Source organism: Crotalus tigris, unplaced genomic scaffold, assembly GCF_016545835.1.
Source record: "Crotalus tigris isolate CLP2741 ecotype Arizona unplaced genomic scaffold, ASM1654583v1 scf7180000024347.1601321, whole genome shotgun sequence".
Lineage (NCBI taxonomy): Eukaryota > Metazoa > Chordata > Lepidosauria > Squamata > Viperidae > Crotalus > Crotalus tigris.
In genome coordinates, this window is record NW_024100516.1 from 1214519 (window position 1) to 1241565 (window position 27047).

Here is a 27047-nt window from a genome sequence, read left to right on the forward strand (position 1 = left end):
CAGCCCCCCTCCAGCTGAGTCACAGCTCTCCTTCCTTCCACGGCATTGCAGCACTCAGGCAGCACAAGGCAGCCCTCGCCTCCTTCTCTTCGTCCTTCTCCTGCTCCTCTGCCTTCTGCAGCCGTCCTTCCACCGCCCATCTCAACATCCTCACCATGGCCAGCACCGTCTCAGGTACCGTAAAACCAGGGGTGGCTTTCCCCCTTTGGCTTTCTCTGCAGGGGTCTCTTTCCAAGGGATTTTCTCTCTCTCTCTCTTTTTTGCTCTTCTCCTTTCCGAGCCTGAGGTCTGGGTGGGTGGGATAAGGGGGTTTGCGTCCCCCCTGCAAAGCTCTTTCCAAAAAGCTCAGCATCGTCGTCTTTTTTAAAATTGTATTTAATTTTATTTGCTTTTGCTTTTGGGGGGTTTCCAGGTTGCACGGATGGGATAAGGAGTAGGTAGAATTTGCCTGGATGTGGAACAACTGCAGGATGATGATGATGATGATGATGATGATGATGATGATGATGATGCTAGATTTCTGTACTGGTGGGAAGTCCACCAGGAAGGGAATGTGATTTTTTTTAAAATTTTTATTTTATTTACCTAACGAGCAGGCCTTTGGGGTTCGTTAGCCGAATCAGAGGCGGAGAGCTGCAAACTGCTTTGGAGGGAGTGGTCCCTCCATGGCGTTGAATCAAATCCAACAATCTTTTCCTGCAGGGGCTGTGACACCACTGCATAGCTGCATCTTGTTGCCTTCCCAGGAAAGAAGGCCTGAATGGGGTGGGTGGGGTGGGGTGGGGAGGGGAGGGAAAGGGGCAAAGAGACACGCGGTGTCCTATTCTAGGGATTTCTCTGTAGGCGCCCCGCTCTCCGATCCTAAACGTGTCTTGGGTTACGCCTTCCCCCCTTTATGTCATTTTAGTTTTTAAAGCGGATGAAAGGATGATGGGTGAATAGAAATTGGACCCGTTTGGGCAACCTAAAGCAAGAGACAGTTTGCAATTTTTTTAAAAAAAGAGATCTGCCATTCTGTAAACAGGCTCCTTGAAACATGCTGGGGAGAAACGCGTATCCTCCGAGGGGAAAAAAAAATAATTAAAAAAATAATTTAAAAAAAAACTCCAAAGGACAGACTCGATGTACCACTAGGTCTTTTTTTCTCTCTCTCTTCTGCCGTTGGTTTTCTATGTTTCTGTTTCTAAAGAGTGTTCAAAATGGAAACCACAAATCACCGTCCACCATTTGTCTAAAAAAGAGAGAGGGGGGGAGAAGGAGAGACAGAGGGAAAGGGAAGGGGAGAGGAGAACAGAAGAGAGGAGAGGAGAGGAGAAGAGAAGAGAAGAGAAGAGAAGAGAAGAGAAGAGAAGAGAAGAGAAGAGAAGAGAAGAGAAGAGAAGAGAAAGATTACTGGGAAGGCAAAGTACAAACCTGCACAAATGCACGAAGGGAAGGGAAAGGAAGGGGAGAGGAGAGGAGAGGAGAGGAGAAGAGAAGAGAAGAGAAGAGAAGAGAAGAGAAGAGAAGAGAAGAGAAGAGAAGAGAAGAGAAAGATTACTGGGAAGGCAAAGTACAAACCTGCACAAATGCACGAAGGGAAGGGAAAGGAAGGGGAGAGGAGAGGAGAGGAGAGGAGAAGAGAAGAGAAGAGAAGAGAAGAGAAGAGAAGAGAAGAGAAGAGAAGAGAAGAGAAGAGAAGAGAAGAGACGAGAAAGATTACCGGGAAGGCAAAGTGCAAACCTGCACAAATGCACAAACTGGCTGGCAAGAAGATGCCGTGGCGTGTGTATGCAGCTTGCCTTCCACACTGGTGGGTTCGCATCCTCGCAAAATGCCCAGGGAGAGAGTCACCCTCTGCCTAAGGATGCCCGGAGCCAGCTGGACCAGGAGATGCCTTTGGAAAAGGAACCACCCCACCAGTGCCAGAAAATCCACATTTATTGCAGCTGGCTGGAGGAGACAGGCGGAGCGGGGGGGGGGCATCAGCCCCACCCTCCCCGCCTCCTGCAGACTTCCCTGCAGAAATGGCCTGTATTAAGCCAAGGGCTGGCCCAGGTCCCTCTGCCTTGGGAGTGGAAGATCCTGGGGCTTTGATGGAAGGGATGGGGGGGGGGAGAGAGGAAGAGGGGTGGGAGGAAACACCAGGTGCATTCCCCATATGGTGCTTGCAAACAATCTGCTCCTTTCAGCCATCCTGGCGGTGGATTTCAATTTTACCGACGATGACAAAGGTCTCTTAAAGCCGAAAGGTTTTGCCTTGGAGATCTGGTGCCTGTCTTCTTCTCCTTTAACCGGATTAGCAGTTGCAATTATTGGATGGCGGGGCGCGGGGGGGGGGGGAAGGAAAGGAGAGAGAAAACCAGGGCTTGCAAGGTAATGGGACTGCCGTCAAAAAAGATGGAAGAGATTAGCCGAAGACAAAGCACAGCCCTTCCTACCACCCCACCCTTCTGCAGGAGGGGGAAATGGATGGATGGATGGATGGATGGATGGATGGATGGATGGATTTTATCCCCCCTCCCCGTCTGAATCAAAGACCTGCTTTATTCTCAGCCTCCTGCCCCTTAAAAGCAGGAAGATGCTAACAGGAGGAGCATCTCAAGAAACCGAGCAAAGTGTGGCTGCAGCTGGAAAAAAAACAAAACACACCCCAATCATATCTTTACTCTGGCCCACTCAGCATCTTTTAGGAAGCCTGGAGCACATGCTCAGCACCCACCAGGCCCGAAGCGTTGCACCCAGCCGGGGATCTTGCGAGCAGCCCCAGATGTTCCTGCTAACTAACCCGCCACGCCTTCTGGAACATCCTCCCCACAGAGGCTGCACAAAACCCCCCCGCAGCTATGCTTGCAGGCCCTTGCAGCTGGGTGGGGAGATGCCACTGGCCCATTACGAGGGCGTTGGACCTTGAAGCAGGAACCAAGCAGCTCAAGAATCCATTGGCGTTTCTTGGTCATTTGTTTTTTTTTTTTTTTATCTTCTTGTCATCTTTATCAGCTGTGCAGAATCCCGGGAAACAGCGATGGGCGGCCTATAAATTTAATAAATAAAATGAAACCGATCCGTGAATAATTCGAGGGGCGTGGATTTGGTCAATGGGAGGGACGTAGGGGACTGGGGGAAGATGTCCCCCCCATCCTCAATTTCTTCGGCCGTAGGAGGAAATATAGAAGCATATATATCTGATGGCAGAAAAAAGACCCAGTGGTCTATCAAGTCTGCCGCTCGAGTTTGTTTGTTTGTACTTTTCTTTTTAATCCAATGCTCTGTGTTTTCGTTATTGTTTTTATAGCTTAGGTGTTTTTATTGTACTTTTTTGTTGTTGGTGGTGGAGATTTTCTTGACCACACCTTTTTATCTTAGGATATGATCTGGAGACCTAGTCAGCCTCGCCCCCTTTTTTTGGGGGGGAGATCCACATGTTATTAGGGGAGGGCAGATGTCGAAGACAAAGCATCGTCAGCAGTGGTTGTGTAGGAAAAATAAGGTGTGGGTCTCCCTCCCCCCCTCGCTCAAAAAGGGCGGTTTTCTTGATCCGGGGGAGCAAAATAATAAGGGCTGTAATTATGTTTATTTGGCGGTAGCCTACAGTTCTAGTACGGAGGGATTAAGAGAGGGAAGGTGGGGCCACGGTGAATTTGGCAAACCAAAGTCTTCTTTAAACGTTTAACCATGGAATTCGTTTTCTGGTCCCACGTGCGAATCCAACAAAGGGTTTCTACGGAGATTCTCAGTCAACCAGGACATTGGTTGTCCCAAAGGTGCTTTTTCCAAGAGGCAACTGGACTTTCTGATTTTTCTTTGAAGATGTTTTGCTTCTCAGTGAAGAAGCTTCTTCAGCACGAACAGAAGGACGAGGGGGGGACACGATAGCCGTCTTCTAATATCTCTAGGGGCTGCCCCAAAGAAGAGGGAGTCAAGCTATCGTCCAAAGCGCCTGAAGGCAGGATAAGAAGCAACGGATGGAAACTAACCAAGGAGAGAAGCAACCTGGAACTAAGGAGAAATTCCCTGACAGTGAGGACAATTAACCAGTGGAACCACCTGCCTCCAGAAGTGGTGAATGCTCCAACACTGGAAGTTTTTAAGAAGAGACTGGACAGCCATTTGTCTGAAATGGTATAGGATTTCCCGCTTGGGCAGGGGGTTGGATTAGATGACCTCCAAGGTCCCTTCCAAGTTTTATTATTGTTGTTGTTGTTGTTGTTGTTATTCGAAACATCTTCAAAGAAAAATCAAAAAGTCCAGTTGCCTCTTGAAGAGGCACTTTTGGGTCAACAAAAGTTTGCATTATTATTTTTTTCCCTTCTCATGTATTGATGTCAAGAATGCCCAAACCTGCATCTCGTTGGGCAAGGCTGATTAGGAGAGAGAAAGGGGAAAAAAGGCAGGATGAGAAGACTTTAGGACGGACAGTCAGTATGAAATGGCAGGTTGGTTGAATGTGAGCCATGAGGTCTGTGGGGACTCTTAGCGACCGACCGTATGGACAGACCTCCTCTGGGGCCATCTGCCCCTCATCTAGAGACTGGACAGCCATTTCTCCGAAATGGTGTAGGGCAGTGGTTCTCAACCTGTGGGTCGGGACCCCATTTGGGGTCGAACGACCATTTCACGGGGGTCGCCAAACAAGGCTGTCCGCCATTTTTTCCCCCTTTTCTTTGGCCACACCCTTGGCACCTGGTGATGTATAAGTGGTTGGGGGTCACCACAACATGGGGAACTGTATTATGGGGTCGCGGAATTAGAAAGGTTGAGAACCACTGGTGTAGGGTTTCCTGCCTGAGCCGGGGGTTGGACTAGATGACCTCCAAGGTCCCTTCCAACTTTACTACTATTACTACTTCTATCAACCAGGTTAACTGAGTCCAGCTTCTTCTCTTTTCTTCCCCCTATGCTAGTTTTACGAGAAGCCGAGCCTTTGCGTCGTCAGTCTGCTCAAAATGTCGTAGCTTGAACCTGGTCGTTTGTGCCTTGAGGGAGGAAAACCCACCCACTCACATTGCCAGTCCGTTCGTTCCCTCCTCCAGAAGTTGTGTTTGATCCACCTGCAGACCTCCCTATGTCAGCTCTTGAACAGAAAAGATGCTTATCCCAGACATCTGGATTTCTTGTTGTTGTTTTTTTAAGCATAAAATCCCATATTTGATCCCGTCTGTATAGACCTCAAAGACAAAAGACGCCCTGCGTCTGCATGAGCACCTAGGAGAATCTCTGCAAATGGCATGGCTGCATTAATGGGTTAATTCCCATGGAGGATTTCAGCGTGGCGGGTGAGGCAATAGATAATTGAAGCTGCAGAGCTGGCCTTGATAGGAGTGGCATATTACGCCTTGCATATACGTAAATAAATAAGTATCTGAGAGGCGGATTGGTGTAGTAGTCAAAGTATCGGCCTGGAAAGCAAGAGACTGTAAGTTCCAGTCCAGCCTGAGGCGTGAAAGCTAGCTGGGTGACTTTGGATTAATCGCCAGGAGACAGTGAGTTCTAGTCTCATCTTATGCATGAAAGCCGGTTGGGTGACTTTGGGCCAATCACCAGGAGACTGGGAGTTCTAGTCCCGCCTTCGGCATGAAAGCTGGTTGTGTGACCTTGGGCCAATCACTAGGAGACAGGGAGTTCTAGTCTCATCTTATGCATAAAAGCCAGCTGGGTGACCTTGGGCCAATCGCCAGGAGTGAGTTCTAGCCCCACTTTAGGCATGAAAGCCAGTCCCTTTCAGCTCTATTCTATTCTATTCTATTCTACTCTACTCTACTCTATTATTATCTGTTTATTTATTCTATTCTATTCTATTCTATTCTATTCTAATCTATCTATTCTATTCTATTCTATTCTATTCTATTCTATTCTATTCTACTCTACTCTACTCTATTATTATCTGTTTATTTATTCTATTCTATTCTATTCTATTCTATTCTACAATCTATTCTATTCTATTCTATTCTATTCTATTCTATTCTATTCTATTCTATTCTCTGTTTATTCTATTCTATTCTACAATCTGTCTATTCCAGTGGTTCTCAACCTTTTTAATGCCGCGACCCCCAACCGGTCGTAAGTCAAGGACTACTCAACCGGTTGTAAGTTGAGGACTACTCAGCTGGTGCAGCACCGTTTGCAGAATGGGACTTTTGGCGAGCTCAGCAGGGCAGAGACAGCCTGGACAATTCCTATTGGCTTTTGAAAGCCAATAGAATTAGACTCTATTCAAGAGAGTCTATTCTATTGGCTTTCAAAAGCCAATAGAATAAAAGGGAGTAGCACAGCTAAGGAAAAGGGGGAAAAAAATGGCGGACTGCGCTGTTTGGCGACCCCCGTGAAATGGTCGTTCGACCCCAAATGGGGTCCCGACCCACAGGTTGAGAACCACTGGTCTATTCTATTCTATTCTATTCTATTCTATTCTATTCTATTCTATTCTATTCTATTCTTATTCTATTCTATTCTTATTCTAATATATTCTTACTCTTTTTCTAATCTATTCTGTTCTACTCTATTCTACTCTTATTCTATTCAATTCCTATTTCTATGCGTATATAACTGGGCATATTTGGCTATGAAGGGGGAAGCACCCACTTGGCCCGGAGCTGCAGGATCATTATCCAAGGAGTCTGATACTTAGGGACCACAGTGAAGCGCAGAATTTAGCGTTGCTAAGTGAGAGATTTGTTAAGTGGAGCTTTGCCCCATTTTACGACTTTCCTTGTCACGGTTGTTAAAGGAATCACTGCAGTCGTTTGTTAAGTGGCTTCCCCCACTGACTTGCTCATTCGGAGGTTGCAAAACGGGATCACGGGACAACCCCCCCCCCAGGGGACACCGCAACCGTCGTAAACAGAAGCCGGTGGCCAGGTGCCTGAACTTTGATCACATGGCCACGGGGGAGGCTGCAACCGTCCTAAGCGTGAAAAACGGTCGTAAGTCACTTTTTCCAGGGCTGCTGTAATGTCCAACGGTCACTAAGCAAACAGCTGTAAGTCGAGGACTGTCTGTGTTTGGCGATAAGGGAGAACGCACCCACTTGGCCCCGGGGCGCCTTGCAGGATAATTGTATTGGATGACTCTCTCTCCCTACTCAAAAAAACCACACCCTCCTTTGCTGCTTGCTTGCTACTGTCTCTTTCTCTCCCCCTCCTTGCCTCCCCCCCTCGCCCCCTCCTCCAATAAATAGGATTTGGTTTCCTGGGGGATTCCCCAGAGTCTTGTTCGCTTTCTCCGGAGCTCCAGCCAGGATCACGACAACAAGGCTCCAGTATTGACAGTCTGAGCGCTGAGCAGGCTGTTCTTCGGTTTCCTGCTTGCCAAGAATCAAAATGGAAGCCGGCGTCCAGGATGGTCCCCAGGTCTCTGTCTCAACGATGCTCGGCTCGGCTTCCCTTCCTTTCCTGACTCTCTTTTCCACTGCAGCAGGAGGCATGTGGGCCTCCTTCTGGGAACAAGATGAAGCCGGAGATCGGGAATGCCTTGGTTTGCATGTTGCTGTTCCCACCTCCTAGGCTAGGAAACCATCTTCAATCTTAGCTACTCTGGAAGGGGTTGTTCTCCTTCCTTCCTTCCTTCCTTCCTCCCTTCCTTCCTTCCTTCCTTCCTTCCTTCCTTCCTTCCTTCCTTCCTTCCTTCGTCTCTCTCTTCCTTGTTTCCTTCCTTCCTCCCCTTCCTTCCTTCCTTTCCTCCCTTTTGTTCCATGTCTCCTTCCTCCTTCCCTTTCTTCCTTCTGTCCTCCCTTCCTCCCTCTCTCCTTCCTTCTGCCTCCTTCATTCCTTCCTCCCCTTCCTGCCATCCTTTCCTCCCTCATTCCTTCCATCTCTCCCTTCTCTCCCTCCCTTCCTCCCTCCCTCCCTCCCTCTCCTTCCTTCCTTCCTTCCTCCCTCCCTTCCTTCCTCCCTTCCTTGTTTCCTTCCTCCCTCTCCTTCTTTCCTTTCCTCCCTTGTTCCTTCTCCTCCCTCCCTCCCTTTCTTACTTCTGTCCTCCCTTCCGCCCTCTCTCCTTCCTTCTGCCTCCTTCATTCCTGCCATCCTTTCCGCCCTCATTCCTTCCATCTCTCCCTTTTCTCCCTCCCTTCCTCCCTTCTGCCCTCTCCTTCCTTCCTTCCTTCCTTCCTTCCTTCCTTCCTTCCTTCCTTCCTTCCTTCCTTCCTTCCTTTCCCTTAATTCATTCTGCCCTCCCTTCCTCCCTCTCCTTCCTCCCTCTTTCCTTCCTTCCTTCCTCCCTCCCTCCCTCCCTCCCTTCCTTCCCTCCCTCTCTCTCTTCCTTTCTCTCTCCCTCTTTTCTAGTTCTCTTAGCTATACTGCTCTTTAGCTTGGACTACTGGCCTGAGATACGGTGTGTTTAGTCTCAAAATAACAGGTAACGTGTTTCGCGTCTACAGACGTTCCAATTCTGTTTCCGTGGATGGATTTGTTTAAAAAAAGAAGCTCTTTGGCAGGCAATTTTTTCTTTTCTCTTTTTTTTGGGGGGGGGGGAACAGCACTGCAATTATTAAACCAACGGACGCAAATATTCTGTAGTGAATTTCCTGTTGTTACCGATCGTCAGCACATATGCATATTGTGATTGCCCGTGGATTATTTCTTTTTTAACGGGCATGAATGCCATTTTCTGTTCTCTCTCAAAATAAAAAGAGGTGGTGCCTGTCCTGCACAGGGCAGGGGTGCAGAATAAGCTTGCTTGCCTTCCACCCTATCAATAAGAGATGACAGGAGTGCATTTGGCTGGAGAAAGTACAGGATCTTGCAAAAAAAAAAAAAAAATCTTCCAGAGTTTGGTTTTTCATTGCGGGGCTGGCAATATCAAATCTGGGTCATCTGCAATCTCAGTCAGCAGATTTAGACTGCAGCAGTTGACGGATGCAGAGTTGCAGTGCTGTTGCACAGGTAAAATACATACGCTGTTAGTAAAACAAGATTACAAGCAGTTTTATAAGGAAAGCAACCCCACAATAAAAAATGAACCCAGAAAGGTTGACACAGCTACGGGGGCAGTTCTGTAGGCCTGGAGACTAAAACCTACGAAGAACGGCTGCAGGACTTGGGTTTGGCTGGTCTAAAGAAAAGAAGAAATAGGGGAGACATGATAGCAGTGTTCCGCTATCTGAGGGGCTGCCACAAAGAAGAGGGGGGGGTCACGTTATCCTCCAAAGCACCAGAGGGAAGGACAAGAAACAATGGATGGAAGCTGATCAAAGAGAGAAGCAACCTGGAATTAAGGAGAAACTTCCTGACAGGACAATCAATCAGTGGAACACCTTGCCACCAGAAATCGTGGGCGCTCCATCACTGGAGGTTTTTAAGAAGAGACTGGACAGTCACTTGTCTGAGTTGGTATAGGTTCTTCTGCTTGAGCAGAGGGCTGGACTAGAAGACCTCCAAGGTCCCTTCCAGATTCTATTCTATTCCATTCCCTTCCCTTCCCTTCTCTTCTCTTCTCCTCTCCTCTTCTCTTCTAATTTCTATTCTATTCTTCACTTACAGCCATTCATTTAATGACCATTTGAAGTTAAGAACAGCGTTGAAAAAAAAGTGAGGTATGACTTTTTCACGCTTATGACCCTCGCAGCATCCCTGTGGTCATGTACTCAAGTTTCAGAGGCTTGGCAACTGACTCCTATTTATGACGGCTTGCTGTCTCGCTGAGGAATGGAAACGTTGGGCTCAGTTGAGGTCGTAAGCTGAGGAGTAGCTGTGTTTTGTAGGACAGCACGGTGGTTTGGGATGGGAGCTTGATCCCTCTGTTGCAGGGGTAGGCGACCTTGGCTCTTTTATGACTGGTGGACTTCAACTCCCAGAATTCCTGAGCCAGCCACGCTGAGGGGAAAAGGAGAGGTTTCCAAGCTGAGCCAGGCTGGCTCAGGAATTCTGGGAGTTGAAGTCCACCAGGCATGAGGGGGCCATAGTTCCCCATGCTGGCTCTGGAATTCTGGGAGTTGAAGTCCACGAGTCATAAGAGAGCCAAGGTTGCCTACCCCTGACCTAGATAGAATAGGGCTCTTCAAACTTGGCCCCCTCATGACTTGTGGGCTTCAACTCCCAGAATTCCTGAGCCAGCATGAGGGAACTATGGCCCCCTCATGATTCGTGGACTTCAATTCCCAGAATTCCTGAGCCAGCATGGCTCAGCTTGGAAACCTCTCCCTTTTCCCTCAGCATGGCTGGTTCAGGAATTCTGGGAATTGAAGTCCACACCTCTTAAAGTTGCTGAGGTGGAGAAACAATGGATTAGGCCAGGGGTAGGCAGCCTTGGCTCTTTTATGACTCGTGGACTTCAACTCCCAGAATTCCTGAGCCAGCCTGGCTCAGCTTGGAAACCTCTCCCTTTCCCTTCAGCGTGGCTGGCTCAGGAATTCTGGGAATTGAATTTCACGAGTCATAAAAGAGCCAAGGCTGCCTACCCCTGGCCTATTGTAAGAATGGGGCAGGATGGCTGAGGGATCCTGGGAGTTGAAGTTCATAGATCGTAAAAAGGCCATAGTTCCCCACCCCTGCCCTATTGTAACAGCGCTTTGTGGTGACCGTAAGCTTATCTTTTAGCTTTTGTCAATGCATTTATCTTTATTCTCGGCAAATTCATCCCAGTTTTTATTTAGAATGCAAAGTAATCGTTCCTCCTGATTATGATTGGAGAACATGGTGACCACGTTCATGTCCTATTTGTGGCAATGTTGTAGAGGTCTACCCTTGCCTTTTTCCAGAAAGATTGTGGTTGTGTGTTTTTATTTCCCTCCTGGTCTACAGCTTCAGCATTTCCTGGCAGTTTCACATCCCAGCACTAACCGGGGCCACATGCTTTTTTTAAATAAAGGTTTTATTAATTTTCTCTTACATGCATATATTAATTTTTCAACTAACGTGCTGACTGAGTATAGCAATGCTAATACATATTCAATTCCTAATCCTTCATTCTTTCCTCTAGCCATTGATAAAATAGATGCCAAGTTTGATAATATTCTGTTTCTTCTTTGTCTTTCAATCTCATAGTAAATCTGTCCATCTCTGCGCATTCCAGTATTTTTCTGATTATTTCTTCCTCTGGTGGCAGTCCTTCATTTTTCCAGTATTGCACAAAGATTATTCTTGCTGCTGTTGTGACGTGTAAAATCAAATATAGGCTTTGTTTGTCAATCTTTTCTGGCATTACACCTAATAAGAAAAGTTCAGGTTTAAAATCAACATGTTCTCCTAATATTTTTTCTAGCCAAGCATGTATCTTTTTCCAATAAGCCTTTGCTTTCCCACATGTCCACCAGACATGATAGTACTTGCCTGAGTTATACTTACACTTCCAGCATCTATCTGGCATATTTTTAAACACGTGCTTTTGTTTGCGAGATTAGCCAAGGATGGCTGGGTGATACCATTTACATTGGTTTTTTTAAATAGTCCTAATATGGTTACAATCGTAGAGAGCTACTTTCCTTTCGTGGTTCAAGGCACCAGGCTAAAAAACAGGAGGCTGTGAGTTCTAGTCTTGCCTTCGGCACAAAGCCAGCTGAGTGACCTTGGGCCAGTTCTTCTCCCTTGGCGCTAGGAAGAAGAAGGCAAGGGCGATCCATTTCTGAGAATCTTGCTGGGAAAACTGCAGGAAATTTATCTGGGTAGGCTGAGCCCTGATGGCACAGTGGTTAGAATGCAGTATTGTAGGCTAACTCTGCCCACTGCTGGGAGTTCGATCCCGATTGGCTCAAGGTTGACTCAGCCTTCCATCCTTCTGAGGTCGGTAAAATGAGGAACCAGATTATTGGGGGCAAGAGGCTGACTCTGTAGAGGGGTCTGTCTGTCTGTCTGTCTGTCTGTCTGTCTGCCTGCCTGTCTGTCTAGCTAGCTATGGTGGTACAGTAGTCAGAATGCAGCATTGCAGGCTGACTCTGTCCACAGTCTGGAGTTCGATCCCAACTGGCTCAAGGTTGACTCAGCCTTCCATCCTTCCGAGGTCGGTAAAATGAGGACCCAGATTGTTGGGGGCAAGAGGCTGACTCTGTAAAGCGCTCATAGAGGGCTGTAAAGCACTGTGAAGCAGTATATAAGTCTAAGGGCTATTGCTATTGGTAGGCTGATGGCTGGTGCAGTGACAGGGAAGGCGCTGCCCCAGACATATCACACTCACGACATCATGTACCGGCAATGGGGCGGGCGCGGTTTCCTGGTGATGCATCCGGCCCGTGGGTCGGCAGTTTGACAGCCCTGCATTACCCCATCTCTGCTCGTGTGTGTGGTTTTTTAAAAAAATCTCTATTTAATTCCCTGTCACTTTAATTGTTCCTACAGTTATAGTTGTTTTATATTGCTACCCTTATTACTGGGATGGATGCTGTTGTGGGGAAAAATGGGAGGAGAAAGGAGTGTTAGAAATGTTGGCTGCCTTGAGTCATTTATAAAGTGATAAAGGTGGGATGAAAATGAACTGATTGATCTTCAGTTCCCTCAATGTAATACAGGGGTCTTCAAACTTGGCCCTTTCATGACTTGTGGGCTTCAACTGCCAGAATTCCAGGCACGCGTGCCTGGCTGAGGAATTTTGGGAGTTGAAGTCCACAAGTCATGAAAGGGCCAAGTTTGAGGACCCCTGTTGTAAGGACATTGGGGAGATTAAACAGCTGGAAACTGACCGGCCCAATGCACAGAACATACTAAGAGGAAAGCTGAGTTTCTTCAATACACTAACCCACCAGCTGCTCCATCCTACCTTAGCTTGGATGGTATTTAGCCAAACCATCTCGCCCTTCGGCCTCTGGGTGAACATTCGGCAGCGTTGCTGGTTTGTTCCAGCTAGTCAGCTACTGGTCCCACGTGAACCAGCTTAAGTGAGAAAGCAAAGTCCTAGGATTTGCAGGGAAAGTTAGGAAGGTTTTTACGCATTTATAATAATAATAAACTCTTTATTATCAAAGTATAACATGTATACAGTGAAATTGACTAAGCCTCAACCTGAACCAAAAGTGACCATTGATCAGGGGTTACTTTAGTACATAGGCTGCTTCAAGCAATAATTGATATGTTTCCTGTTCTAGTGCCGGCATTGTTCATCCGGTTTTCCCTCATTAAGAGGCACCATTTAATCTCCCTTTTTTCCCTCTGCTGGTCCTTCTCTCTTTCAATGTGCATTATTGATTTTCTGATCTATAAATCTGTACATATATAGATCTGAAACGAGCCCTCCGGAGGGCCAGCTTTTAGACAGTTGACTTCATAATATCCTCCAACTCTAAAGAGGCAACAATATAACACAACTCATGGTCTAAATAAACATGGCTGATGGCCACAAGAGACAACCCTTGATGCAGATGGATATAAATGTGCATTTCTTAAAAGAATCAAAATAATTTGAGCTTGTCAGAAGACACAAGATATAATAATAATAATTCGCTATTAGTCAATTGCAAAAGGCGGCCTTATTAGGAACTGCTTCCATCCTGCGACGATATCTGTAATACCATCAAACATCCACATCTGCCTATCCCAGGTCCTGGGTAAGGACTCGATAGGTAGACAAAATGCCAAATCCAGTCTGAACAACTGGCTGACTGTGCGATGATCAATAATAATAATAATAATAATAAAGTTGGAAGGGACCTTGGAGGTCATCAAGTCCAACCCCCTGCTCAGGCAGGAAACCCTACACCATTTCGGACAATGGCTGTCCAGTCTCTTCTTAAAAACTTCCAGTGTTGGAGCATTCACCACTTCTGGAGGCAGGTTGTTCCACTGGTTAATTGTTTTAACTGTCAGGAAGTTTCTCCTTAGTTCTAGGTTGCTTCTCTCCTTGATTAGTTTCCATCTGTTGCTTCTTGTTCTGCCTTCAGGTGCTTTAGAGAATAGCTTGACTCCTTCATCTTGGGGCAGTCCCTAAGATATTGGAAGACTGTTATCATGTCCCCCCTCGTCCTTCTCTTCATTAGACTAAACCTACCCAATTCCTGCAACTGTTCTTCATATGTTTTAGCCTCCAGTCCCCTAATCATCTTTGTTGCTCTTCTCTGCACTCTTTCTAGAGTCTCAACATCTTTTTTACATCGTGGTGACCACAACTGGATGCAGCATTCCAAGTGTAGCCTTACCAAGGCATTGTAAAGCGGTATTAACACTTCATGTAATCTTGATTCTATCTCTCTGTTGATGCAGCCTAGTACTGTGTTGGCCTTTTTGGCAGCTGCAGCACACAGCTGGCTCCTATTTAAGTGATTGTCCAGTGTTTTGCTCAGAAACCTGCAGGCTTTTTTATTTTTTACTTTAAAATCGTCATATTTCAGGTGGGAAGGCCTAAATTATTTGAGCCATTAAAGTATTAAAATTATTTGTATTTAATTTTAGACCTACTGTATGTCCATCAACCCAAGTGGGTTTTGTCTGCTAGACAGGTAGTCCTTGAGTCATTGTACTTGACTCAGCCAATCTCATTGTACACATGTTGTACTTTGATAATAAAGGATTTATTATTAATTATGGACATAGGTTGTTCTGGTCATTAAGTGGGCCATCTGGACCACTTAACATGTGTCTCACTTAGCAATGGAAATTGTGGGTCGTAGGTCGAGACCTACCTATAGCTCCCTGGCTGGAATTTTAGAGATCTGGAACTGGATGCCACTTCAGACAGAATTTTGTCTGCCTCAGCTTGTTCTATTTCAAGCTGATTATCGAACAGCAAGGTAATTAGGGAAATGGCCATCATCTCGGAGCGAAGAGAGAGAACGAAAAAAGTCTTAATCGAGTGCCAGAGCGCTTTCCTCCATTTGTAAAATAGGAGCTTCAGAAACCTTCAAGAAATGGAACGATTACTCTGGATGAGATCAACAGACAGAGCTGTAAATGGGATGAGTCAACTCAGCCATCTCAGCAGAAGTAGCAGCTGAGCAATTTTGGATGAGCTCAGCTCAAAATCGGTCTAGGTTAGCACTTGGATGGGAGAACTCGGAAGGTTATCAGGCTAAACCAGAGGTCTTCAAACGTGGCCCTTTTAGGACTTGTGGACTTCAACTCCCAGAATTCCTCAGCCAGGATGCTTTAAGACAGGGGTCTTCAAACATGGCCTTTTTAGGACTTGTGGACTTCAACTCCCAGAATTCCTCAGCCAGGATGCTTTAAGACAGGGGTCTTCAAACGTGGCCCTTTTAGGACTTGTGGACTTCAACTCCCATAATTCCTCAGCCAGGATGCTTTAAGACAGGGGTCTTCAAACGTGGCCCTTTTAGGACTTATGGACTTCAACTCCCAGAATTTCTCAGCCAGGATGCTTTAAGACAGGGGTCTTCAAACGTGGCCTTTTTAGGACTTGTGGACTTCAACTCCCAGAATTCCTCAGCCAGGCACACGTTGAAGTCCACAAGTCATAAAAGGGTCACGTTTGAAGACTGCTGAGCTAAACCAAGAGACCGGGGGGGGGGGAACAGTCTCACAATAGGCAATGGCAAACCACATCCCACAATAACAACAGCACTGACTTATATAGCACTTCATAGTGCTTTACAGCACCCTCTAAGCAGTTTACAACGTTGGCACAATGCCTCCAACCATATGGATCCTCATTTTACTGACCTCAGAAGGATGGAAGGCTCAGTCAATCTTGAGCCGGTCAGGATCGAACTCTTGGCAGTGGGTAGACTTATTGTAGCCTGCAATACTGTATTCTAAACACTGCACTGCTAATCAATGCTGCTAAGAAAATTGCATGGACCTTCTGTGAAGCAACCAGGAATTCAGCCCAATTGCAGGAACTTGACTTAAGCAAGTTCAATCAGAGAGAGGCCACAGCTCCTTAGACAGCAACTCACATCAAAACTCACAATTCGCTGCTGGAATATCCCACGATGTCAGGATAACAGAGTTGGAATGGACCTTAAAGTTCTTCTAGTCCAACCCCCTGCTCAAGCAGGAGACCTTATACCATTTTATCCAATCTCTTCTTGAAAACCTCCAATGATGGAGCATCCACAACCTCTGGAGGGAAGCCCTTCCACTGGTTGATTATTCTCACCGTCAGGAAATTTCTCCTTAGTTCTAGGTTGGTTCTCTCTGTGATGAGTTTCCATCCGTTATTTCTTGCCCTGCCCTCAGATGAACTGGAGATGTATCAACCAGCCTTAGAGCAGATTGTGAGATGTTTAAGTGGCCGATAGTTTCTGGCTTGTAGGATCAAAGATCAACAGTAAAGCGAGAAGAAACAGGCCACAGACTAGCTGTTAGCAGAGCAGCAATACAAGTTTGGAAAAGGTATTCAGATGCCAAGATGGGTCTATACCAGGGGTCTTCAAACTTGGCCCTTTTATGACTTGTGGACTTCAACTCCCAGAAGTCCTCAGCCAGGCACGCCTGGCTGAGGAATTCTGGGAGCTGAAGTCCACAAGTCATAAAAGGGCCAAGTCTGAAGACCCATGGTCTATACCTACAAGACTATTTTCTCTACAAACACAATCACTCACAACTGCCCGATCCCTTTTACAGAGCTGTTTGGTTTGAGGATGGCTGAATCAGGGACGCGTGGTGCTGAACGGACAGCTCCTCCGGTTTCAGCATTCCCATTCACCAAAAGCATTGTAGACCCGAACTATTTACTGTAGGAAGTGAGATTTGAGCAAAAAAAACACGACGGTTTCTTTTATGCGTGCCTGTATTTATTAATTAAATTTATATGCTGCCCGTCTCACAATCCAAAGCCCCTGTCTGGGTGGCTTACAATGGAAAACTCCCCCACAAGTGTAACAACACTGACAGCCATTTAGATAAAACTAGGAACGGAGCGGATACGGAGATAAGAATCTTTTCTCTTAACTCCCATCAGCTCCTCCCACTGAAAAGTGCCCCCCCTGTCAAGACCCAAGACAACTGGCAGAGCCAGGGTTTGAGGCCCTTCCAGATGGCTGAAAAGGTCATGGTGGACCTCATCTCCGCTGGCAAGGAGCTTCAGAGGGCAGGGATTGTAGGAGAAAGAATAGCAGAACTTGGGGGGGGAGGAGTGAAAAGAGGGATCAGCCTAGAATCCCAACGTAGTCACAAGCGAACTAAGTCCAAGTCCATTGAAGAGCCGGTGGACCTTATCCAGGTGCTGATCATTATTTAATTAATAATAATAATAATAAATAATAATAAAGATGGAAGGGACCTTGGAGGTCATCTAGTCCAACCCTTTGCTCAGGCAGGAAACCCTATACCCTTTCGGACAAATGGCTGTCCAGTCTCTTTTTAAAAAACTTCCAGTGTTGGAGCATTCACCGCTTCTGGAGGCAGGTTAATTGTTCTGTCAGGAATTTTCTCCTTAGTTCTAGGTTGCTCCTCTCCTTGATGAGTTTCCATCCGTTGCTTCTTCTCCTGCCTTCAGGCGCTTTGGAGAATAGCTTGACTCCCTCTTCTTTGGGGCAGCCCCTGAGATATTGGAACGCTGCTATCATGTCCCCCCTCGTCCTTCTCTTCATTAAACTAGACAGACCCAATTCCAGCAACCATTCCTTGTATGTTTTAGCCTCCAGTCATTAGTTGAGAAGATTCTCATGCAAGGCCTGTAGCAATAAATCAGCTTCATTGAACCTTTTGTGCTGAACAGGGGCCACAACAGAAAAGACCCTGCTCCTGGAACCCACCAACCAAAATTCCTTGACTGATGGGGTCTGCAGCAAATGTGGCAGGCCGACACCATGGACGTGGAGATGTTCCTCTACTTCTGCGACTTGTAAAAGGGAGAAATACAGGTAGCTCTTGGCTTATGACCATTCGCTTAGCAACCACTCAAAGTTACAACGGCACTGGGGAAAGTGACTTGCGACCGTTTTTTACACTTACGACCACTGCGGCATTCCCAGGGTCACAGGATCAAAATTCAGATGCTGGGCAGCAGACTCATATTTACGACGGTTGCAGCGTCCCGAGATCACACGATCCCCTTTTGCAGGTCTTCTGACAAGCAAAGTCAATGGGGGAACCCAGATTCACTTAACCAGCATGTGACTAGCTTAACAACTGTATCAATCCCCTTCCCAGCTGTGGTAAGAAAGGGGCAAAACTCACTGAACAGCTGTCTCGCTGAACAACAGACGTTTTTGGCTGGGTTGTGTGTGGTAAGTTGTCAAGACTGAGGGAGAGCTTGATAGCGCTGAGAGAATGGGCCAAGAGAAGGACCATCTGGCCTTTTCTGTGGCTGACTAGCTCCATGAAACTGCTGTAGGATCAAAGAGGGCTGCCAGAAGACTCAGTTGCAGTTCCCACTGGATGCCAGGACAGTTGACAGCAATTGTGTCTCCCGGTTTCCTCCCCCGTCGCTTTCTCTGGTCCACCCCCTGCCAGGAGAACTGGTCCTCCCCCCCCCAATGCCTGTTGTCAGGAAACGGGTAATTGCTCCTGATCACTGGCGCCAAGATGGAGCGACAGGGTCCCCAATGCCAGGAGCTGTGTACACCCCTCGTCTCATTAGTTTTCTTCCAACAGCTGGTCCCTTTGTCTCCTGCTGATCTGTACCTTCTGGATGAAGTGGGATCTTTATGTTTGGGGGCATTGATAAAAATATGAATGGGACAACAGATTCCCAAGACTAGGGTCACTTGTAAGACATTGTGGCTGAAATGCGGAAGGCCTTGCCACAGAGGTAGCATGGCAAGATCCCGGGGATATAGTTAATCTAAAAACCAAGATCATGGCATCTGGCCTTCTCAATTCCTGGCAAATAGATGGGGAAGAAATGGAGGTAGTGATGGATTTTATCTTACTGGGCTCCAAGATCACCACAGATAAGGACTGCAGCCAAGAAATTAAAAGATGCTTGCTCCTGGGGAGGAAAGCTATGGCAAATCTAGACAGCATACTAAAAAGCAGAGACATCACCCTGCCAACAAAAGTGTGTATAGTCAAGGCCATGATTTTCCCAGTTGCAATGCATGGCTGGGAAAGTTGGACCATAAGAAAGGCCGAGCGCCAAAGAATGGAGGCCTTTGAACTCTGGTGCTGGAGAAGACTCCTGCGAGTCCCCTGGAGAAGATCAACCCCGACTGCTCTTTAGAAGGCCAGATCCTGAAGTTGAAACTCAAGGACTTTGGCCACCTAATGAGAAGGAAGGACTCACTGGAGAAGAGCCTGATGCTGGGGAAGATGGAGGGCAAGAGAAGAAGGGGACGACAGAGAAGGAGGTGGCTGGATGGAGTCACTGAAGCAGGAGGCAAGAGCTTCAATGGACTCCAGAAGATGGTAGAGGACATGAGGGCCTGGAGGAACGTGGTCCATGGGGTCGCGGTGGGTCGGACATGACTTCACAACTAACAACAACAGTTAATCTAGTTTTACTCTTTGCTCTCTGTTCCTTTCATCTTGGATGTGTTTGCACTAAGAGTTAGACCTTGTCGTTGTGGGCTTATACAGCTAGTCCAAAGGTCCCCAATTTTTCGGCTACCAGGGACCAGTTCCGTGGAGAGAGGTTTTCCCACCAGACCAGAGAGTGCGTGGTTTTTTGTGCTGCCTGCATCCCACAGATGGGGCTTTGCTTGTTTGTGCAGACCGGTTGCTGGCATGCCACGGCCCAGTACAGTCCACCAACTGGGGGTTGGGGACCCCTGTTCTAGTCCTCAACTGTTGCTAAATGAGACAGTAGTTAAGTGAATTTTGCCCCATTTGGTCACTTTTCTTGCTCCAGTTAAGTAAATGGCTGCATTTGTTAAATCAGTAACACGGCAGTGAAGTGAATCTGGCTTCCCCATTGCCATTGGCTGTCAGAAGGTCACAAAATGATGATGTCATAAACCTGGGACACCGCAACTGTCATAAATATGAACCGGTTGTCAAGTGCCTGAATTCTGATTGCGTGTCCATGGGGACGCTGCAATGGTTATAAGTGTGAAAAATTGTTCTCTTTTTTCACTGCTGTTGTAACTTCAAGTAGGCACTAAACGAACGGTTATAAGTTGAGGAATACCTGTAACAATGCCTAGCACAGGGGTAGGCAACCTTGGCTCTTTTATGACTCATGGACTTCAACTCCCAGAATTCCTGAGCCAGCATGGCTTAACTTGGAAACTCTCCCTTTCCCCTCAGCATGGCTGCCTCAGGAATTCTGGGAGTTGAAGTCCACGAGTCATAAAAGAGCCAAGGTTGCCTATCTCTGGCCTAGCAGTTAGTATTGACCTTGGCTATGTGCATGTTGTGGTGTGTGTGTGTGTCCATTTGGACTCATGACGTGCAGTCCAGTGGATTGGATTATTGTTAATTGTACTATACTAACCCCCCAAATTTGTTATTCTTCACAGTAAACAGGTTTTTTGTGTTGGGAAAACAGCCCTACTATTTCTAACAATAGATACAGGCTTCAAATGATGACGTTTTGTTGTATTATGATTATATGCAATTCTCCATAGAGCAGTGTTTCTCAACCTTGACAATTTTAAGGCATGTGGACTTCAACTCCCAGAATTCCACAGCCAGCATTGCTGGCTGTGGAATTCTGGGAGTTGAAGTCCACAAGCCTTAAAATTGTCAAGGTTGAGAAACACTGCCATAGAGGAATCCATTATTAATTAAATTTGAAATGCCAGGTTTGGGATAGTTAGACCTATTGAGACAAGGCATTTTTTAAAATTTATTTTTATACGTGGAGTTGAAATCGGCTTTTTAAAAAGGACTCCTAACGTAGATCCAGACTCCCCTTTAATAGACGGAAAAGTATGTTTGATTTTCCAAATTCATTCTTGGAACTAATGTTCATACGCTGTTTAGTGCTGGGCCCAAAAATAAAAAGATGGAAAAAAATGGAATCCTTTGTAAAATAAGAGTGGAGCCAAATTCAAAGCCAAGTTTAGATTTAATACGAGTTTTAATTTCTGTTTATGGGCTAAACGTCAGAGATCTTAAGGCAGAGTTCCCCAACCTTTTTGCCTTTGCAAACTGGCGGGGGAGGGGGGGGCGGGAGGAGAGGGAATCATGCCGTATGTGTGTACGGGCGAGCACACATGTGCAGCTCCATTCGTGTTAGCGGTGGGCACGCGCGCCCACTGCTCATGCAAATGGAGCACGCTCACATGCGCTCACCTGCCAATTCGGTGTCCCTGTTCCAAACAGCTCAAGGTCTGGTAGTGGGCCAAGGCCCGAGGCTTGGGGACCCCTGTTTTAAGATGTCATTCATAACATTTCCTTCTTCAAGAAGGTTGAAATTAGGAGTTCTTGATGCTCTCTGAGCTTGGTGGTTTTCTTGCAGACATTTCATTACCCATCTAGGTAACATCATCATTCTAGAAGGGAGTGGCATTTAGAGGGAGGAGGAGGAGGAGGAGGAGGGGAAGGAGGAGGAGGAGGACGACGACAATGACGTCTATCGAGTCCTTGATGCTATCTGAATTGGTTGTTTTCTTGCAGACATTTCATTACCCAACTAGGAAACAACATCATGGCTAGAAGGAGTGACATTTGCAGGGAGGAGGAGGAGGAGGAGGAGGAGGAGGAGGAGGAGGAGGAGGAGGAGGAGGAGGAGGAGGAGGAGGAGGAGGAGAACTGTGGAGTCCTTTGTGCTCTTTGAGCTTGGTGGTTTTCTTGCAGACATTTCATTACCCATCTAGGTAACATCATCAATGCTCACAATGATGTTACCTACAGTAGTTTGGGTTAAGGAAACGTCTGCAAGAAAACAAGCCAACTCAGAGAGGACCAAGGACACCTCTTTTCTGCCTTCCAGTTTTATCCCAGAAACCATTTTGTGAAATAGGTTGATCATACACACATTCACCGGTCCAAAATTACCCAGTGAGCTTTCGTGACTAACAGCAGATTTTAACACGGTCTATACCCTAACCGCTACACTGCACATATAGGATCTCCTGCTTGAGCAGGGGGTTGGACTAGAGGACCTCCAAGATCCCTTCCAGCTCTATTCCGATTGATTGGACACTCCAGGTGTGGCAATTGGTTTCCATGGGCTGCATTATGTCAGTCGTGCTGATGCTCACGAGGTTTCCTCTTTCCAAGCAACAGGTCCAGAGTTACAAAACATTTGATCTAGCTGGATCGTTGTCTTCATCTAATGAAGCAACTTCCCGGTGAGTTTTTCGGAGGCAACAGACAAGAACGAAGATAATTACATTGAGATGCAGCCAATGTTTTGGCTCAGGGCCACCACGGAGACATAAATCCCTAACTCCACTTTATCTTCACTAGTTGATCAGCGATAACATCACCCGACACTAATTATGCTAGTCATGCATTAGGGCTATTAGTTTTGTAATTTATGTGTCCCTGATCAGAGAAACATTTTCTTGGGTTATTGCAAATGGAACTGTCTCCTGGAGCTGCCGTCCCAGCAGACGTTAAGATTGATGTCCTCCCATTTAACGTGCATGGAAAGTTGTTCAGGCAATTTCTGGAAGTAGGGATTTTTCCATGTGCATTTGAGGATTGAGGTGTGAGTCGCTGCAGCACTCTGTAATTAACCAGTGGAACCACCTGCCTCCAGAAGCTGTGAGTGCTCCAACACTGGAAGTTTTTAAGAAGAGACTGGACAGCCATTTGTCTGAAATGGTATAGGGTTTCGTGCCTGAGAAGGGGGTTGGACTAGAAGACCTCCAAGGTCCCTCCCAACTTTATTATTATTATTATTATGGATCATCGCACAGTCAGCCAGATGTTCAGACTGGATTTGGCATTTTGTCTACCTATCGAGTCCTTACCCAGGACCTGGGATAGGCAGATGTGGATGTTTGATGGTATGACAGATATCGTCGCAGGATGGAAGCAGTTCCTAGTAAGGCCGCCTTTTGCAATTGACTAATAGCGAATTTGTCAATGCCAATGGTGTTCAAGTAGTGCTCCAGTTGTTTTGGGATTGCACCCAAGGCACCTATTATTATTGGTACTACCCTTGCTTGCTTTTGCCACAGTCTTTCTATTTCTATTTGTAGGTCTTTGTATTTTGTTATCTTCTCCAGTTCTTTCTCTTCTATTCTGCTATCTCCAGGCAATTATTATTATTATTATTACTATTGTTATTATTATTATTATATTTTTCTGATACCAGTGCTGTAGTTATTAACAGACTTTAACAGAGTTGGAAAAGACCTTGGAGGTCTTCTAGTCCAACCCCCTGCTCAGGCAGGAGACTCTATAATAGTGATGGCGAACCTTTTAGAGACCGAATGCCCAAACTGCAACCCAAAACCCACTTATGCATTGTCAGGTGCCGGGTGGGTGTGGCCCATTGGGTGGGCGTGGCCCATTGGGTGGGCGTGGTTGCAGTAGTAACAGCAGACTGGATGGGACTAAAAAGTTCAATCAATCAATTCCAACTTTGCAAGAACTTTTTTTTCCCGCGAGAAATTGAAATTGACTGATTGATTGAACCTTTTTTTTTTGCACATGGCGGCAGAGGCCTAAAGCAAAAAGGTTTTATAAAACCCAGCTGAAGGCCTAGGACTGGGGCAACGGTGCGCGTGCCCACAGAGAGGGCTATGAGTGCCGCCTCGTGCCATAGGTTCGCCACCACTGACCTATACCATTTCAGACAAATGGCTGTCCAGTCTCTTCATAAAAACTTCCACTGTTGGAGCATTCACCGCTTCTCGAGGCAGATTGTTCCACTGGTTAATTGTTCTCACTGTCAGGAAGTTTCTCCTTAGTTCTAGGTTGCTTCTCTCCTTGATTAGTTTCCATCCGTTGCTTCTTGTCCTGCCTTCAGGTGCTTTGGGGAATAGCTTGACTCCCCTGTTCTTTGGGGCAGTCCCTGAGATATTGGAAGACTGCTATCCTGTAACCCCTAGTCCTTCTCTTTATTAAACTAGACCAGGGGTAGGCAACCTTGGCTCTTTACAACTTGTGGACTTCAATACCCAGAATTCCTGAATCAGCCGTGCTGACTCAGGAATTCTGGGAACTGAAGTCCACAAGTCATAAAAGAGCCAAGGTTGCCTACCCTTGAACTAGACATACCCAATTCCTGCAACCGTCCGTTAACCGGTCAGTCCTAGAGGAGATCAACCCTGACTGCTCTTTAGAAGGCCAGATCCTGAATTTGAAACTCAAGTACTTTGGCCACCTGATGAGAAGGAAGGACTCCCTGGAGAAAAACCTAATGCTGGGAAAGATGGAGGGCAAGAGAAGAATGGGACAACAGAGAATGAGGTGGCTGGATGGACTCCCTGAAGCAGGAGGCGTGAGCTTAAAGGGACTCCAGAAGATAGTAGAGGACAGGAAGGCCTGGAGGAACGTGGTCCATGGGGTCGCGATGGGTCGGACACGACTTCGCAACTGACAACAACAACCCCTGATCATCTTTGTTGCTCTTCTCTGCACTCTTTCTAGAGTCTCAACATCTTTTTTACATTGTGGTGACCAAAACTGGACGCAGTATTCCAAGTGTGGCCTTATTTGAACCCACCCTTGTTACGACCTATTTTATGTCCTTTAATTAGTGTGTTACGGTTGGGCACACCGTCAGCCAGATGTTTATACTGGATTTGGCATTTTTAGCCTCCAGTCAAGTCCTTCCCAAGGACCTGAGATAGGCAGAGGTTATTGTTTTAAAGTTAAAGGTATGTAGGTTATAGCAGGGACTGAGTGCCCAAAAACTGCCCCCCACCTCTGCCCCACCCACCCACAGGGCTACCCACCGCCTCCACGGCCTGCCGCAGATCACCCAGATGGCCCAGCAGCGCCGTGGTGGCCACGTCCTCTGTCCACGCCCCACAGCATCATCTGCGTGCGCCAGGGCGCGAAAGTCTTGTTCCCGCTGCCCGGCTGCGGGCCGCACCTGGGAAAGACTCTCCTCCGGGGGGGCTGCTGGTGAGAAGCGGGCTATGGGGGGAGGTGGGGATTATAACCACTGGATTATAGGATACAGTAGTCCTCGGCTTACAATCGTTCTTTTAATGGCAGTTCAAAGTTACAGTGGCACTGAAAAAAGTGACATGACTGGTTTTCACGGTTACGACCGTTGCAGCATCCCCAGGGTCATGTGATCAAAATTTGGGTGCTTGGCAGTTGCACTCTAATCACAATTTGGACTCTAATCACAATTTGTAACTTTCTCAGCCAGCTCCTGACCCACAAAATCAATGGGGGAAGCCAGATTCCCTTAATGACTGCAGGATTCACATAACAACGGAAGTAATTCGCTTAATATCGGAGGCCAAAAAAAGGTCATAAAACTCACATAACCACTACCTTGCTTAGCCACGGAAATGTTTGTTTCAGTTGTGGTCATAAGTCAAGGACTCCCTGCGTTAAGTCTCAAGAAATAGCCATGGTGTCAACGCTGCTCACATCAGATGTTTTTGCATTGACAACAGATGGAAATGTAGCCATCTTTTACCTTTTGCTTTTGGAGTTAGATGAGGCTGGGAGGAGGGATGTGAATGAGAGTCCAGCTAGACATAACAACACTAAACCTAGTGTGAGAAACAAGGTTATTGTAACCAGAGCTGATAAAGAATTGGTAGGGCTGGAGAGCTGGAAAAAAAGCTAATTGGAGAATGTGATTTATGACTGTTAATTGGAGGAGGGAATTGTGCTTTGATACTATGTGCTCAGGGGAGGGGAATTCAGTTTTTGGCTTCCATTATGCAGTGCCGATGTTATGCTACTCAAAATAAAGATTTTTTAAGGTAAACAATGCCTCAAAGTTCTTTTGAAGAGTTTCATCTGTCGGAACCATGACACATTGATTTCGAATGATCAGTGAAAGAGCTTGTGAATATGGCTTCTAAGAACATGACACATGCCTGGGACCCAGGTGGTCTGTGTTAATCGTGCGTGCCCAAATTTTTGGATAGTTTCAAAAACTAGTTTTTTTCACCCCCAAGCAGTGGGTTAGGATGCTGGATGAGCCTTTCTCAAAATGGGTCAGAATTCTGAATATTGGTTTTGCACTGTTGCAGATTGCATTCTTGATGTTTATTGTTTATCCCTGTTTATTAATCCTATTTTAACTAGCCAGAGTCACAGTTTGTGACTTGTGTGGTCCTATCAGTTGCATAAATAAACCAATAATATTTCAAAGCCAACTTGAGGAGTGATTCTAGGTCAGTGATGGCAAACCTTTTAGAGACTGAGTGCCCAAACTGCAACCCAAAACCCACTTATGTATTGTTGGGAGCCGGGTGGGCGTGGCCCATTGGCTGGGTGTGGCCCATTGGGTGGGCATGGCTGCAGTGGTAACAGCAGACTGGATGGGACTAAAAAGTTCAATCAATCAATTCCAACTTTGCGAGATCTTTTTTTTCCCACAAGAAGTTGAAATTAATTGATTGATTAAACCTTTTTTTTTTACACATGGCAGCAGAGGCCTAAAGCGAAAAGGTTTTATAAAACCCAGCTGAAGGCCTGGACTGGTGTGATGGTGCGTGTGCCCACAGAGAGGGCTCTGCGTGCCACCTGTGGCACGTGTGCCATAGGTTCGCCACTACAGTTCTGGGTCCTGCCTCCCAAATTTCCCCCTTGACCATCCCATTTCCTGTAGCATCAAAGTATATTTGTGTGGCCAATAAAATAGAACGAGCCAACTTTGGTCACAGTGGATGGGATTTACAGGATCAGCCAACTATGGAGAGGATTGGATTATGGAAAGCTGCATTACACCATGCTCAACTTTCATTTTCATTCTGCTTTTTCCAGCTTACAAAGAGAAAATGAAGGAACTGTCTCTGCTTTCGCTGATCTGTTCCTGTTTCCACACCCAGCCCCATCCAAATACCATCTACCAGTACGGAGGTAAGTGGCCCACATGTGTTTTGATCTGCAAAACCACAGACTCGTGCCTTCTAGAGATCTTGGCACTACAATACCCACAATTCCTCTTCCTAGGTCAAGGAGGAATAAAAACATGGAAGGCCAACTGCAGAAGACTGATGTAAATCATTGCATTTCCAGTGGGATACATATTCACATCTTTCCTTACAGCTGCATCTTGTCTGCAGTTGAGACTTGGCCTAACTCAGTTATAATGGATGGATGGATGGATTGATGATGAAAACAATGTTCCTCTTTCTGTCGCAACAGAAGGACCATATGCTGCTTTGAGCATGCAAAGGATCCATCCCTCAAACAGGGAAACCAAAATACTGTCTTGGGCTTATATCAGAGATAGGCAACCTTGGCTCTTTTATGACTCATGGACTTCAA

General features: G+C 46.5%; 1 protein-coding gene across 1 annotated transcript in view; it reads left to right on the forward strand.

Moving 5' to 3' along the window:
- Positions 1-27047, forward strand: part of STMN3 (stathmin 3) — a 41247-nt gene continuing 14200 nt past the window's right edge. Inside the window, exons 1-2 of the mRNA XM_039326966.1 lie at positions 1-174; positions 26541-26636. Coding sequence (XP_039182900.1) covers positions 156-174; positions 26541-26636 — 115 coding nt within the window. The 5' untranslated portion in view covers positions 1-155. The remainder of the gene's footprint in view (positions 175-26540; positions 26637-27047) is intronic.